At 45.0% G+C, this 16213-nt stretch overlaps 1 protein-coding gene across 20 annotated transcripts in view; it reads right to left on the reverse strand.

Annotated features, from left to right (window-relative positions):
- The window catches only part of NRXN1 (neurexin 1), a 730400-nt gene extending 715032 nt beyond the window's left edge, over positions 1 to 15368 (reverse strand). For 18 of the 20 annotated variants that reach the window (XM_055816058.1, XM_055816057.1, XM_055816064.1 and 15 more), the window contains exons 1-2: positions 15019 to 15110; positions 9794 to 11296 (exon numbers count right to left, since the gene is read on the reverse strand). In XM_055816058.1, the coding sequence (XP_055672033.1) occupies positions 9794 to 10532 (739 nt within the window). In that variant the 5' untranslated portion in view covers positions 10533 to 11296; positions 15019 to 15110. Of the gene's footprint in view, positions 1 to 9793; positions 11297 to 15008; positions 15111 to 15234 lie in introns of those variants that run through there. The other 2 variants (XM_055816040.1, XM_055816041.1) reach the window with 2 other exon arrangements.
- Positions 15369 to 16213: the final 845 nt, after the last annotated feature.

Genomic DNA, 16213 nt, shown 5'->3' on the forward strand with positions numbered 1-16213 from the left:
AGGAAGCGTGAAAATATGTTTCTCGTAACTTCAAACCTGATGTATGATTTGTTTAAATTTTGAGTTTCAAAATCTGTAATGTGGAAAACAAAAATAAAACCCGCTGTACTGATCAAGTGCACAACTTATTGTAATGCCAGACTTGGCTGCTCAGAGGAAAAAGCACACATTCACGGCTGGGTGATTAACTTTCGTCCTAGCTGCTCCTCCAAATACTTTGGACCAAGAACACTGACAAACCCCCAGAAATTCCTGGAAACTACCACAGCTGATATAGTATTCATGGAAGGCTAACGTAGTTTTGGGTCAACAAGGAAATATATTCAAATAATTTTCTTTGTGGTGAACTAGTGGGAAAATGCTGATGTTTTCCTCATAACACTTAAGTCAGAATGTTCTGTGTAAGAATATGAAATCTGTCTTCAGAATTCTTCAGCAAATATTTAACCAAACCAGACAAATCTTTTGTATAATGTTGAATGACAGTCCACAATTTATTTCTGAAAAGTCTGTATGTTCTAAAAAACCCCACCATGTTCTTTGCAATGGAATAATATTACAGAAATTATTTTCCTGCAGTAAATATCACACAAAACAAACTTCACCGAGAATCAGGACCTGGGAAGTTCAGCAATGTTCATCTGAGAAGGATGTAGCAGGAGGGCATTAATCAGTTCCTAGAAAATCTATTTACAAACCCTTCTTATATCACCCCATGATGTCTCAAAATTTAGGTGACATACAGCTATTGGCTTAAAACTTCCATTTTCACCCATCTCTCTCTCCTCTGATGAGGAAAAATGGTAAGAAAGGCAAACTCTAAATAAGCAAAACTAGTAATCTCTCGGTCAGCACTAATATTCCTGGAAACTTCCTAAAGAAATCCCACTGCTTTCCTAGGGGATGATGTCATGTGAAGCACCTGTCAACCCCATTACAGATACTCACCTGAAACTCATTGTGCTTAGACATAGCAGTGTGTGCAGTCTGGAAAGAAGATGCAGGGTCTCACTAGCCTCTCCGCCTCTTGTCCCTGGGCCTCCCAGATTTTATAAATGTAAAAGGCAAAAACGGTTTTACAAATGTAAAATGCAAGCCTATTTCTGCATAACAATCAGCAGAATCCAAACTCATTTAGATCGCTTTTATCACTCCTGTATGATCAGAGCAGGAAAGATAATGTCTTTCCTAAGCGGGCTGTAGAGCACTGTATTTTTTTACTAGCATTAGGGCCCAGTTCTCATATTTTTATTAAAAATTAATATTATCTTTGCATCACAAGACCGTAATTCATCCTAATGCTATTCATCATGGTTGTCCCCTAAACACCCATTGTACAAATGCAGATATCTGTGTGTGACCATTTTTGTTGTCACCTTTAGGAAAAAAGAATAGTCAGGATAAGCTTCTAAAGAAAATTACAATATTGAGATACAGATCTTCACCCCATGTCTACTCACTAATTCTGTGATTTTCTATACACTTCTTAAAAAGAAAGTACATATGTTTTATAATATATACATGTAATCTTTTTCAAGGAGTCTTTTCTTAATGGAAATACCTCCTTTGACAAAAGTGTCATTTTCTAAATCTTTTGTTACAGCCAAAAAGCATTGAAGAGAAAGAAGATCAACATGAAGGTCATTCTGTATCAAAAATTAAGATGTAATTCTGCAACTTTGGAACTGTGACATACATCTCCAATTGCATAGTGTAATGTCAGTGACCTCCGTAAGGGCTGTACACATCTCTTAATCACAAAGAAGACATCACTGTGGGAAGAATCAGTTTACTTTCTCTGCCTTTAAACAACACAAAGCCCTTTCTCTAGATAAAATCACCAAAAAGTAAAACCTTTTCATGGCAAGACCTCGTGTGCTGTGCCACAGACTAAAAGCCACCTGCAACTTGCACACCTACACAGCACTGTTGGTACATAACACTTACAAAGGCAAAACACACCGTTCCACAGTTTGTAGTGGCAGCAACCGCAGAAGTGATTCTAGTGAACACTAGAATCTGCTTTTTTAGTAAAACAGTTTTTTCCAAAATTACAGAGTCCCTTAAATGTAAAACAAAATCAGTCGTAGAATTTACTCTTACAGCATGGTTTATAAGCATGTATTAAGTCAATGAATAACTATAATGACGATGATGATGGTAATAAATATCCAAATTTATGAAAAGTATTTTCTCTATAGATATTCCCAGATGAATACTACAGTCAGAATCAGCAGGTTATTTAATTTGCCCCAGATCTTCTCTGTTTTCATATTCCCACTTGAATAGTAAGTTCAGAATCAGCAGGTTTGCCCTAATTCTAAACTCGAATCAATAGGAGTCCAAATTGATTCCAATGGAAAATGAAAACAGAATCCATTTTTTTCAGCTATCGATAGGGTGCTAAGTTTACTATTTATTAGGACCTAGCTAAATAGCTCCAGGTTCATAAACATAAACTCCATAGAATTAAAGAAATCTAAAATCCTATCATACAATCCTTTTCTTACAGATTGCTGCCAGCATACCTGTCTCTTATTTCTTTACAAGCTCAAACAAGGCAAGACTGAGGCCACCTCCTGCTTTCACCCCAAATTTCTCATTGAAAAGGAAAGAGAATGAAACTTTTCAAAAATTATATGATCATTGACTGGGAGCCAGAGCACTATCCTCAGATGTTAACTCTTAGATACTTTTACAGAAGCAAGGATGACTTTTGTACAAGTGTTATAACATTGCAAAGGATAAGAACTGTTATGACCATCAGAAGAGCTGAATTGTCAAGGGAAAAGTGGTTGGCAGTTGACAAGCTACATCATTTCCAATACCCAGTCACACTTATGGAAAGCATGTAATGACAGACCAGTTGTGCACAAGAAAAAACACATTATTCTGAACACTTCATTATGGATAGATAGGCAGTGGGAATGGTGGCAACTTCAAGGCCAGCTGGTAAGTACCAGTTCTGTAGACTAAAGAGGTTGCACTACAGTACAAGGAGCTTCAAGTCTTGACTTCCCCTACTAGATCCCTAATAGGAAATCTGATCTTTCAGGTACCTGATGGCCTGGAAGAAAACCCTACCAAAAATTCTGTATGGACTGTCATTAGTTTAACTTTACACATGCAGGAGTGGAGTGAACTGGCTAGAGTCACTAAAAAAACCCAATGTCATCTCAAAATCATGTGGGTTTTCCTACTTTGTTCATTAGTTACTACAGGTATTTTGTGCATTGAAGTGCTCATTGACTCTACTGAGTAGACCAAGATTCGAGAGAACAGCTAGACAGTAGCTTGAACCCACCACATACAACTGCTTTTTAGTTTGGCAGAAGAGAACCTGAGCGGAATGATTGAGTTCTGTGTGTATGACAATATAATCCAGGCTGGTGAAGTGCTTCTGGTACTCTCAGATACCATCACCACAGTACAGAAGGAGAAAGTGTCATTGGAAAAAGTGCATATCTTTGTGGGAAAGAGCTAAATTATTTTGTAAAAGATTAAAATATGATCCCTGGTCAGCATAGAACTAAATAAAGGCATTGAGGTATTACGTACCCTGTCTTTGCTAGTCAATTCTATATATAACAACACAGTTAGAGGTATGTTTGGTACATTCCACCAAATCATTCCCTGAAAGAAGTATCGTTTGGTGTTTACAATTTACTGCTTGGGTACAACATGGTACGCAACACCTCAGAATGCCCTCCAGTATTCTGTAAAATCATGTGTTTATGAAATTATACAATGTTCCACTACAGCACAATAAACTAGACAAAGTATTTTTTCAGAAGCTGCTATGGCTTCATGCTTTCTGAAAGGAGAGAAAACAGCATATTAATTTCAACAAGAGAGATGGATGAAACTTTTTGTTTTAAATTTCCAACCAGTTTTGATATGTTTATTAAAAGAAGCATAAAACCTCAAAGCTGCATATGTTATCGTTAAGCCTCTACATAAAGCTCTTTCTATCAGGTACTACAGATGGTTTTACTCGCCATACTGTTTTCCCATTCCTATCCATCAGCTGGGTAATGATGATGGGATAAAATTGTAGGTTCTGTAATTCAGATGTTTTCCCACAACTGCTTGGCTAGGATCTACTGTTAAGACTCCTAGGGAGCCAACCTGCAGCTGAGACAAAAGATCGAGTATATTTGGACCAAAATGCCTGGAAGTCTTGAAGTGCAATTACATTAAAATATAGACAATTTTATTATATCATTTTGAAATACTGAATTAATATGACCAATCTGACACAAGGTCTTATGCTGCTAGATGTAAATTTTTCTAGCACGTTAGCATTCCGTAGTTTGCAATATAGCCTTAAAGTTAATGTGGACCCTGCATGTCAGCTAGGTACAAAGGGAAGCAATAATCTCACTATATAAAATATTATTGATCTGGGGTACTAAGATGTATGCTATGTGCGTAAGTGATCTTTTGGAAGTTTTTCAATACCAGCATTTTGAAAGGATTAGCAATACTCAACAAGTAGTCTTCTTAGAAGATAACATAAAACAGACTGCCAATTCCTAATTACCAGTGACACGGTATTTAAATTGCTGTGATTTTACATGAGGCAGATATTGAAATCAATATCCTACAATGCTGAATCCTGGCAAACAAAATAATATATCAAATTGCATTAGGAAACTGATGCAAAATTCTGCTTTAAACTGACATAAGGATTCTGTTTTCATGCGACTAAATGCAAGGGCCACAGATTTAACACTTTAGAAAGACTTTGGGATTATTTTACTATCTGTCCTCAAGATTCTACCCTGAAAACAAAGTCACTGTTTAAAAATACAAAATTTAGTGTTAAAATAATCAAATCATCGCTAAACGCAACGGAACCTTAACATAATTTCCCATGGATTTCTAGCCCTTCTCCTAAATCAACATCACCCCAGTGGCCATTGGCACTGGCAAGAATTTCAGCATGCAGAAGAAATACAGATCACGTACTAGAAACGCCTGTTGTAGATAAAGATTCTGAAGTGCAAATCAAAATGAAAGTTTTGCTCACAGTATTTACTAGCCCAACGTATATTTAGCTAACTGTTCAAGAAGGATAAAGACTGTGGTGGCTACTCTGTTGAGATTGACTTTAGGCAATGAATTCAACAGCATCTCTTTGAACTCAAACACATATCTTGCAAGAGATAATTAATGCCAAAATATGTTTATATGTTTTATTTAAGGCATAAGAGAATTAAATGAATTAAAATATGAAAAAAATTAAAAAGATATAAATATTGGATGACTTTTTAAAAAAAGTTAACATGGAGAAGCAAATGCACACAACAAAGATTGATGTAATATATTCAGAACCCAAACAAACAAGTCTAAATGCTGGCTAGCCTGAGACATCTGGAATTCTCTTCCTTAAAAATCACTTTCACAGTTCAAACCATAGCTGGCATCAAACTTCTGAATATCTGACAAGGAAGAATATCTCTTACAATGAACAGCTGCATCAACAGTCCTCATTTTTCTCACAAAACAGAAACTCAGTGGAACAGTTAAAATAAAATATGTTCTAAACGGGAATACTCTGAATTCATAGAGTAATCGTCTCCATAACATATGAATATTGAGGCAGGTAGGCAAGATATATTTTAAAAAGATAAATTATCCTGTATGCAGTTTTTTTCAAGAAGTTTCAGATACAGAAAAGCAGAAAAGCATGGAGTGACGAGAAGCTAGGGTTAGTGAGAAAATTCTCCCAGATCAAAGTGTGCTATGTGGGTTTTATTTCCTGCTTCAAATGTATCCACCTGCTTTCTCAGACAGGATACTAGACAAGGTTATTTTTATATAAATGAGGATGAAAGGAAATTTATACACATTTTTTTGTCTAAAGCCAGAGGCTCACTATTTGATTAATTTAATATTTAAAACGTGTGTGTGTGTGTGCTATTCCGAAGTTTGAACATAAGGAGTAAAATGAAAAGAGGAATATGGAGGCTCACTGATATGAATCATGTATTCTCCCCACCTTCTAGGACCCTGACTTAATTCACTGAAAATCCGATTTTAAAGATCAATCTTTTTAATTAACAGCTTTCCCTATCTCAGAATCAAGCCATACCAATTTGAGTAATTTCAGGGAATCATATAATTTTCACTGAACAGAAGATTGTGATGTATGTCAAAAATTCATCAGAAAACCGATATGACAATCAGGCTTTATTTTAATGCTAGTCTTATTTCTAACAAAATTTATCATAATTTTGTGTATTTACCTTCTGCTGAGTCACTATTACTATGTGAAATAATATTCCCTTGCATATATTCTCTTCTCAATAACATACCCTTTCTTCAGCACTAAACAGAGATTTTATTTTCTCTTTTAGAAGGCTCTTGTCCTCTACTCATAAGCACACGGACTCATTGACAACAGAACTGCTAACGATCACATTTATCAATACTCTGGACTGCACACCCTTGATACTCAAGCAAAATTCCAGTCCTTTTCCTGTGACTCATGCCAGAGCTCCCACTGACAAGAGTCTGAATCTTATTCGAGCAGAGGGCATGGCAGAAATATCAGATAGATCTGATTCTTTCCTAGCTTACACTGTTCTTAACGCTGGTGTAGTTCAGATAACACAAATGAAGCTACTCCTGATTTAGATGGGTAGAAGAACAGTTAAGCCTACTGGGGATAATGTATTACTAGGAGTTTTCCAAAACAAATAAGCTTGGCTAAACTTCATTCTTATAAGAAAATTTTACTTCAGGAAAAATTAATGAGATTTTCAAAGATGAAAATCTGAAAAGAAAACAAAAAAAATCCTATCAGATTTTTTTCTGAAAGTAACTTAAATTCTCTTAAAAATTGCATCCTCAGGCATGAAACTTTGACTCTAAATCAATTATTTCTAATCTCTCAAATGTGCAAGTCAGGACAGAAAATTTTGGAAAGGTTTTCTTTGTTGTTGTTGTTATTGATTCCTAAAGTCCTCATTATATTGTGGGACAAACTGTCGTCTCACCAGATTGCAGAGATGCTGAGCGACACTAAATCCAAACAAACAACAACAAAAAATTATAAAAATAATCCAAGGAAAATAGAATTTAATGACAATCTTTTACCTTTAAAGAAAAGGTAGCATTGCAAATGTAACCGGACATGCAGTTACAATTTCAAGTAAAAATGGAAAGTTGGGCTTTTTTCCCCATTTAAACTATTTTCAGTCAAAAAACAAGAGAAAGAGTGAAAACTCAAAAGATCCCTCCAGATCATTGCAGTCTGAGATGATTCTCCATCCTTCAGCAATGGCAATCGCTTACTAAGGTTTGTGGGAAATTTACACATCCCGGGAACAAAAGATCAGAATACAACAGTATAATTTCTAAGTTGGCTACAAAGAACAAAAAAACAGCCAGGGTTTCCTTCTTGGCAGACTTAATGGTTTTACTTGCCCTTTTGCCTTTTCTGTTCCTTTGCATATTAAATAATTAATAAAATAGTTGAACATCTTTCTTAGCAAATATGAGTAGCTACTAATCCCTTCATCAAAACCTGACTGATGGGAATTTCAGTTACTATCTTTTCTCAATCAACAGGTATAAACTGTAGGACTAGTTCCATGTATATGGCTGTCAGTGGAAAAGTTGCCCCCTGTTTCAAATGAAATCAGAATCTGAATACTTTACGATCCTTCGTTGAGAGAGTACGCTAAAATTATAACTCTTTTTATTCTATATTTGTTCTATTATTCTATAAGGCTTCTCAGTGGTCAGTGGACACATGAGGGGAATCTTGATCCCACTGAGGTCAACTGTAAACCCACCAGTATTTACATGAAGCCAGCATTTCATCCTAAATTTTGGGGGTTCTAAATATTGTCATATTCTTATAAGCTCTATACATTTTAAATATATATAACATATATATGTATTTCAATAACATTCAATCTCAACATTAAAATATTCCTTAAAAATAGCTGTTGAACTTATTATTACGTAAAGATTTTCTCTGTCTGATACTACGTGCAATTATATGAGTTTTTCCATATAAATATTACACGTTCAAAAGATCATCAAATAAATAAATTATGTTTTAATGTAAAGGGCATATAAATGTGTAATAATATATAAATTAACATTGTTGCTTTAACCAAGCTGCTGCATCTCATAATTTTCTCTTAGTTTACAACTCAAGGGCCTAACTCAAAGATGCTTAGACAACTCCACATTTTACATACACCTATATGTTATGTAGTACCACGTATTAAAAATTTGCATCCAAATATTAAACCCATTGATATGATCTTCTTAACATAAAAGATTTTTCATTTTACAGTTTCTGGGACTAGGTGCTATTGAAAGTACAACGCCTTATTTTGTGACACTATCATTTGCTCTTTACTTATTAAAAAATATTTTAAAATGCTAATAGGGTTTGAAATTTTTTACGAATGGCAGATGAGAGATAAACAGCTGATAAAGTAAACAGGATGCAGAATGACTGTAGCGTTTTGAGTATTGACAACTAAGGACAGAAGGTGTTACATAATAAAGCACAGTCACAAATGATGTTTTCTTTCTCATAATGAGTGAAATCTGATAGAAATGCTAAAGGCAAATTATTCAGCCATAAATGTCATGCAGCTACTCAGTGAAGATCTTCATTTGGCCTTGAAAATATCTTATTTATATTTACCTTTCATATTTTAAACCTAGGTCTTTGCTTTCCAATTTTGACATGAAAATTATATTTTCCTTCGATAACATTTGCTCTTATTTCACTCGTACACCTTTACGTCCTGTTCTAGGTACACAACATATGCAATTTCTATGCTTAAGGAGCTGCAAGCAATGGTACATTTACTAGCAAAACAATAATAATAATAATTAAAAAAAAGAAAAGACTCCTACATGCATCTGCAAAGTAAATGTTCACACTCCTTCCATTCGCCAAAAACAATGGGCACTGAATATGAATCTTATTTTACTCAGTGATTTATTTGTAGATGGGATTCAGGAAACTGCTGTTTTTCTAAGCTCCCTCTTCCTGGCTGCAACTGTTCAGTAATTTCGTGGTCTCGGAGTCCGTACTCCCCCCTTGCCCTTTTACATTCTTCCTGTCTGACTGGCATGGTGAATTGCTAAACACATTGCAAAGCAGTACCGTTCACATTCGTGTAAAAACATAATCCTCTGTTTAATCCCACTCCTCCCCAGTAACAATTTAAGGAATTCACAAATAAATCACTGATTTTATTTCATTTCAACAACATAGCAGAGGCAAGTATCAAATACAAAGTGGACTCTGGGTCTCCCCTACCCCACAAAAATAAACCCAGTTCATCTTTGCACTTAACCCAGTAAAATTCTCCCCAGTGGCGCTTTCCCCACTCCCAGAATTGCCACCAGCTGCTTGTGACAAGTGTGCCCGTGTCCCCTCTGTCAACTCCAGCTGAGTGTGATGTCGGCCACCCCCTCCCACCTGGCTGGCAGCTGGGACCCAGGACCCAGGACAACCCCAAATCGCACCCTGCCTCTGGAAGACACCCAAATAGAGTCCTCCTCCTCTTCCTCCTCTCACCCAGCCTCACAGAGAACAGAAGAGTGATGGCACCATGGCTGGCCACAGAGACACGTGGAGGACAGGGAGGGGAAGGTGGGAACAGGGGAGCCAGGAATGCGGTGGGGAAAGAGGGGAGGGAGGGACATCCACTCATACAGATGAAACTCCATGCAGGCCTGGCCTCCTACCCGTCCCCTCCACAGAGCAATGGGGAGGGGGGCCATGGGGCGAGCTGAAATGGCACCTTACCTTCGCTGCAGTCCTTCCCCCGGAAGCCCGTTTGGGAGCAGTCACAGACGGCCTGGTCGTTGAGCACGGAGCAGACGCCCCCGTTGAGGCAGACGTCCTCCCTGGCACACAGGCGGCTCTGCTCATCATCCAGCCTCACCTCCTGGCTCTCCACCGGCGACGCCTGCGTGTAGTTGACTCGGACATCCGTTATCCAGCCCTTGAAGGGCTCCCGGTCCTTGACAGAGGAGAGTGTCAGCTTTAGCGTCGCTGACCGCAGCTCTGGCGGGAGGCCTCCTAAGAAAAGCCCACTGAAGACAGTCATGTCCCGCCGCTTGGACTTCACCTCCACCCACTTGGCCTCGGCCCGGTCAATGATCAACGTCGTGTTCTTGAAGTGGCGGCGGATGACGACGGCGTGCCAGAGGTTGTCATTGACTGCCGTGTCGGAGAGCAGGGTGGCGGGCTCAGCGCAGAAGATGGAGAAGCTGAGCTGCAGCCGCCCGCCCTGGGTGAGGATGAGCTCCAGGAAGTCGCAGAAGCCCTCATCATCGAAGTAGAGCACCAACCCGCTGGAGCTGCGCGTCTTCATGTTGAAGCTCATCTCGCTCTCACAGCAGGCATTCCACTTGGGGAAGCGGGTCCACTGGCCCTCCGCCCCCGGGAACTCCAGCCCGCTGCCCAGCTCAGCCCAGCAGCCCAACAGCAGGGCCAGCCAGAGCAGCAGGCAGCCCCCGCGCCGCACCAGCACCGCCCCCATCCTGCGCGGCCTGGGGCGGGCGAGCGGGGCGGCAGGGCTGGCGGGGGGCGGCACTAGGGCCCCGGTGGCAGACAGGGTAAAATCTTGGTGGGCACTGGCTAGGCTGGGAGGTTCAGGCACGCTCACCCCCGCCCCGGGTGCGGGGGTCACGGCGGGGGACTCCCCGGGGCGGGGGGCTGCAGGCACTCTGTGGGGTGGGGTTGGGTGGGGGATGCGATCAGGGGCCACTGGAGGGGACCTGCGGTGCAGGGAAGGCGCCGTTGGGTCTCTTCACTGGTCAGCTGGGATTTGCAAAAGGTGTCCAGGGGCAGGTGAGTCAGCAGAAATTCTCCCCAAAGCCAACATTACCAAACCGGGAGAAAAACCAAGATTGGTGGCAAAACCCTCCTCCAAGCAGATCCACCAGCTCGGCAAGACTGTAGCAATATCCCGGCGTGTGCGCACCTCTTTTTACATCCTCTCCACCAGCTGTAGTTTCCCAGGAAGCCAATTACTGATCCCAGCGCTGCCTCCCTAGGACGGATCCTCTTGTCATATCACGGAGTGTCTGCCATGGTGCTGGAGCAGCGTCAGCAGACGACAGGACTCATCACTCGTGGTTTCCTGAGCTGCCTCGATCCCAATGGGGTTGAAACCCAGAAGCTGTCAAACAGCCGAGTGGCTACTTGACATGCAAAGCCTGACAGCTCCTCTTCTGTTTGCTTGCAAAAGGCCACGGCTCAGATCCAGGGGGGTGATTTTCCTCTATTGTTTTTGTTTCTAATCTGCAATGAATTGAAACAGAATAGTATGAAATGACGACTAATAACATGTAAATCATAAAGTTGATAAATAGCAGACATTTGTGATTAATTTTTCATTTCAGCTGCTGTTCAACATTAGAAAAATGAACTGCTGCTGTAATTTTGGAGTTACTGAGAAATCATAACAACTTGCAGCGCTATACCTAAATCTTAATGTTATATGCTTATACTAGATTACACTTTTATGGTATAATCTATACGTAAACTACTTACCTTTCCAAAACTTTCTAATATTTTAGCAGCATGTTTTATTATTACAAGGACGATGTTAAAAAGAAAAGGGGGTGTTTATTCTGCAATTTGTTTTGTTTATGGAAATAGCTGGCACTTGTGAAGCTATAGGGTCCTATTCATGCAGACGATGCTACCAAGCCCAGTTCTAGTTCTTTCTAATACAGCTCAAAACCATATAAAGTGGACAGAGCTCCCAGCAAGAACTGGCAGACTTCACTGTAGATGGCACACCTACTGGTTTATTTTCATGGGGTGAGGAAGAATTGCAATGGTTTCTTAGAAGGCTTTTTGAAAATTTCAAACCACATTTTTCTCTGTCCCCTGGTTTCTTTTGCAGCTGATATTCTCTGTTAAGGCAGGGAAAATCCAACTCAAGCCAGCTCTGATGCTGACATTATTCACAATGCAGATCAGCTAATCCCAGGTGTTAGTCCTCTGAAATGGGTTGCAGTATTATTTTATGTATGTTTACTCAGCTGCCCTTATTTAAGAGGACAACTCCTCATTTTAAAAATAATACATATACCACAGTTCACTCTCTTCCTCTGAAGAGGTCTCTGCATTCAAAGCATTTCAGCAGAGAGGCTCCCCTCTCTGTTTTTCTCCCCCAAGCCGCTATATCTTTTCTGGAAGGTGTGTATTAGCAGCTCTCTCCTGATGGAGGAGAGGATCTCCAACACCTCCCTCACCCACTGCTTCCCCTTCACCTTCCTCCCATTTCTTAGCTGGCAGCACTCCGGCAGGCAGAATATCGTGTCCAGAGCTTTTGCAGAGCCCCTTGCTGGGCTGGTGTGCGTGTTTGTGCGTGCGGAGAGGGGGCAGAGACGAGCCTGCCAGGGTGAAACCTGCTTTAAAACAGGCACACACCTCAGCTGCCTGCACCTGACACGTTCAGAGCTGCTAAGTCACCTCCTACTCTCTCTTTATATTTAATTTCATCCCTCTAAATGTCAACACATTTATTTTTATTATTTGTCACACGCGAGGTGGGCAAGAGCAGTGAAAGGCAGGCAAGGAGAACCCTCAAACTTGGTGGGCAGAGGCCAACCATGCCCAACCAGAACCGGGCAGTACAGAGCCCCCAAGTTTCCCCCCCTCCCCGCCCCCCAGCAGCAGCCACCGCTCGCAATACCGCTACCAGCCGAGGGATTTCAGGCAGTTCCTCTGCAAAACGCGGTGCCCGGAGCCGCCGGCAGCCCCGCTCGCTAATTAGCACCGTTCTGGGGCCGGCGGTGGCTGCAGGCAGGGGCGACGCTCGCTTACGGCACCGCGCCGAGCCGCTCCGGCCTCAGCACCCTGGACAGCTCCGCCCTGCGCGGCCCGACGGGGCCCCCCGCTCCCCGCGCCCGCCGACCCCGCCGCTCCGGGCAGGGGGGGTGTCCCGCAGCCTCCCCACCCCCCTGGGGTCGGACACGGGTGGGAGCCACCATATGCACGAGTGGGGAGCCCGTGTGGGTGCACCAAGGGGCGGGGAGGGGGTTTGCGGGCGGTAGCCGGGCCCCGCTGCGGCGGAGGGGATGGCGTGGCTGGGGAGCGGATTTGGGGTGCGTGGGGGGCTGCGGAGGGCTGGGTGCGGGGTGGGGGTGCGAGACACGGCGTGGGTTCCCGGAGGGTGGCGTGAGAAATGACTTGCAAGGAGCAGGTTGCGTGGAAGGGGAAGGCGAGAGGGGGGGTCCGGGTGCGTGGAGGAGCGGGGGGGGGGGGGGGGGGGGGGCGCTGCACGTCGGTATGTGGGGAAGGGGCGCGGGATAGCGCGTGGGTGTGCGTTCACGAGGGTTACTGGGTAGCTGGGACGGGGCCGGTCACTCGCGGGAAGCGGTGGGTGGGGAGGAAATGCGGGGAGGGGGGCGCGGGGGGCGCAAGGTGCGCGGGGCGGGAGTCGCGGCTGCGTGAGCGCAGGGCGCAGGGGCGGGCGGGTGCCAGGAGGAGCCCGTGGTGTCTGCCGGGGGGTGGGGGGCGCAGGAGAGGAGGGAGGGAGGGAAGCCGGGCAAGGACGCGCGTGAGTGTGAGTGTGAGTGAGTGTGCGAGTGCGCGCCCGCCCTGCGTGCCAGAGCGATCCCTACAGGTGTCCGCGGAGAGCCGCCGAGCGGGGATCCCACCTCCCGAGGATCCCGAGATCCCATCGCGGGAGCATCCCTGCCCGCTGCCTGCCTCTGGCTGCGGCGCCTGCCTGCCCCTCTCGCTCACACACACGCAGCAGCGGCATGGGGGAGAAGGAGAAAGGCAAAAGAAAACGGGGGGGGGGGGGGGGGGGGGGGGGGCGGGAGGGAATGGAGAGGGGGAGAGGAAGGGGGATAAAAAGAGGAAAAAAGGAAACAGAAAAAGAAACAGAGAGGGAAAGACTGAAAAAGAAAGGAGAAAGACCCCAGGACAAAAACCCCTAAACAATTGCTTATTTATTACTGCCGATATAATTCACACACTGTCAATAAACAGCACAGTCTTGTCTAGTCATTTCCAAAGCAGAGGGACACTTCCATTCTCAGAAGAGGACAATTTATTAACATATATCTCTCCAATGGGCTCTTAGGTACCAGACATCCCTCCCAGCAATGTATATATGTATACACATGTATGTAGCGAGAAATATACACAAACCAACACAAATGCAGCTATTGCATTCAGCGCCTCGCCGGTGAATTAATATGCTTCTCCCACCCCTCTACAACCATCTTTTTTTCTTCGAAAATTATGATTTAGTCACAGGTGCCCCGATTGAGCCTTTTTAAATTAGAAAAAGGGAGAGAGAGACACCCATAGGTCAATAAATCCTTAATAAATGCCAGGTCTGTTGGCATGCACAATCCTTGGCAGAATCCTTATCGGATGAAATACACAGCATTGTCTCTGGGCGCGGGGAAGACCAGAGAGTTCACAAATTACCGGATGAAATAAAAGGATCTGAAAAACAACCTTGCTGCAGCCAGAGGAAGAAGCGCTCTAATTCAAAAGCAGACTTAACAGCATCATTAATCTTTTCCTTTCATTTCTACGTAATTTCTAGAATCAAATTCTTTCCTAAGCGGCTGAAATGATCGATTTTGCTACCCTCCCAGCCTACAGATGTATTTATTTTAATAGGCTTATTGATATCATTTCTACCTCTTCCAAAACGCATACCATCAGCAGGAACCCGAACAGTTTGAAACACGTACCGAGGAAGCCGGATGCCCTCTTTCTTCTGCCTCACAATAGAAAATGTCCCGAATTACCAGCGCACCCCCCGCGCAGACCCCTCGCCTCCTCCACCCCGTCGCCGATAAATAACAGTAATATTGCGATAGTCATCCCCACCGCCGCCCCGGCTTCGCGTTCCACCCAGGCACCTCACGCCAGGGAAAACATGCAGCAGATCGATCTTATTCCTTAAGTCTCACAGACCCCCTCTCCCCTCCTCCTCCTCCTCCTCCTCCCGCCTTAGCAAGGGATAATAAATTACCGCATCCAACCTTTAACTTCTCCCTCCGCTCCACCATCTCCTCTCTTCGCCATCTACCTCTCCACAACGCCGCACGCAAACCCACCAGCCTCTCGCTCCTCCTCCTCCTCCTCCTCCTCCTCCTCCGCCGCCGCCGCCGCCGCCGCCGCCGCCACCGGCTCCCCCGCGGCAAAGCGGGGCTCGTCCTCCGCGGCTGCGCTCCGCCCGCGCTGCGGACGCGCCTTACCTGCGCGGGGGCCGCGGCCGGGCCGGGGCCGGCACCGGGGCTGGGGCTGCCTCTGCCGCTGCCGGCGGAGCGGGCGCTGCTGCGGGTGCGCGGCAGCAGCGGCGGCGGCAGCGGGCGGGGGCGGCCGCCGGGAGCGGGGGGGGCGGTGCCGCTGCGTGACGCCGCCGCGCCCGTCTGCCCGCCGGGGGCGGCGCCGCGATCGCTGCAGCCCCCGCCCCGCCCCGGCTCCCGGGGGACGCGCCGGGGGCGGTGGGGGGCCCGGGGTCCCCGAGGTGGGGACACACACGCGGGCACACCCCGGGGCGCTGGCTGCGCTGGGCTGGGGGGCCGGTGCCGCCGGACGGCGGGGGCGCGGCTGCGGGGGAGGAACCCCGCGGGGGCTCGCAGCACCGCTGCCAGCGCCCCCCCAAACTCCTCCTGCCTTGCTTCACTTTTTTAATTGTTGTTGCTATTGTCGGTGCTGTCGGTCTCCCAGCCCCCTCACCCCTCACCTCGCCGGGTTCTGCACAGCGGGAAGATGGAGGTATGGACGCCAGCAGGGCGCGACCCTGGAGGAGCCCAGGAGCCCCGGGAGCAGCGCCGGGACCCCCCGCTGCTGCGGGTGTTGCACTCCACCTGCCGCCTGGGTGTTGCCTCCAAATGGTCGCAAACTCTTCGAGAAATGAAAGGCTCCTCCAGATCCATGTGGAGAGTGCCTGACCGTGCCAAACACCGGGTTCTGGCTGGTTGGTGGACTTCGAAGTCTGTGCTCAGTCGCCTACAGAAAGGTGATGACTTGATCCTAAGGGATTTGCATGGCACCTTAGCCAAGGTTCTGGCAACTTTTGGAAAAACAGTGTGATGTTTGTCACGCTAAGAGTCACAAGAGCACTCCAGTATTGTGCATCCCAGAATTTTTCTAGCATGCTCTGTGCAACCATACTTTTTGTTGTCCATAATGTGAACGTAGCAACTTAGCTTTGAACTGAAACTTCAGAAA

The sequence above is a fragment of the Falco peregrinus genome, chromosome 11 (genome assembly GCF_023634155.1).
Source record: "Falco peregrinus isolate bFalPer1 chromosome 11, bFalPer1.pri, whole genome shotgun sequence".
Classification (NCBI taxonomy): Eukaryota; Metazoa; Chordata; class Aves; order Falconiformes; family Falconidae; genus Falco; species Falco peregrinus.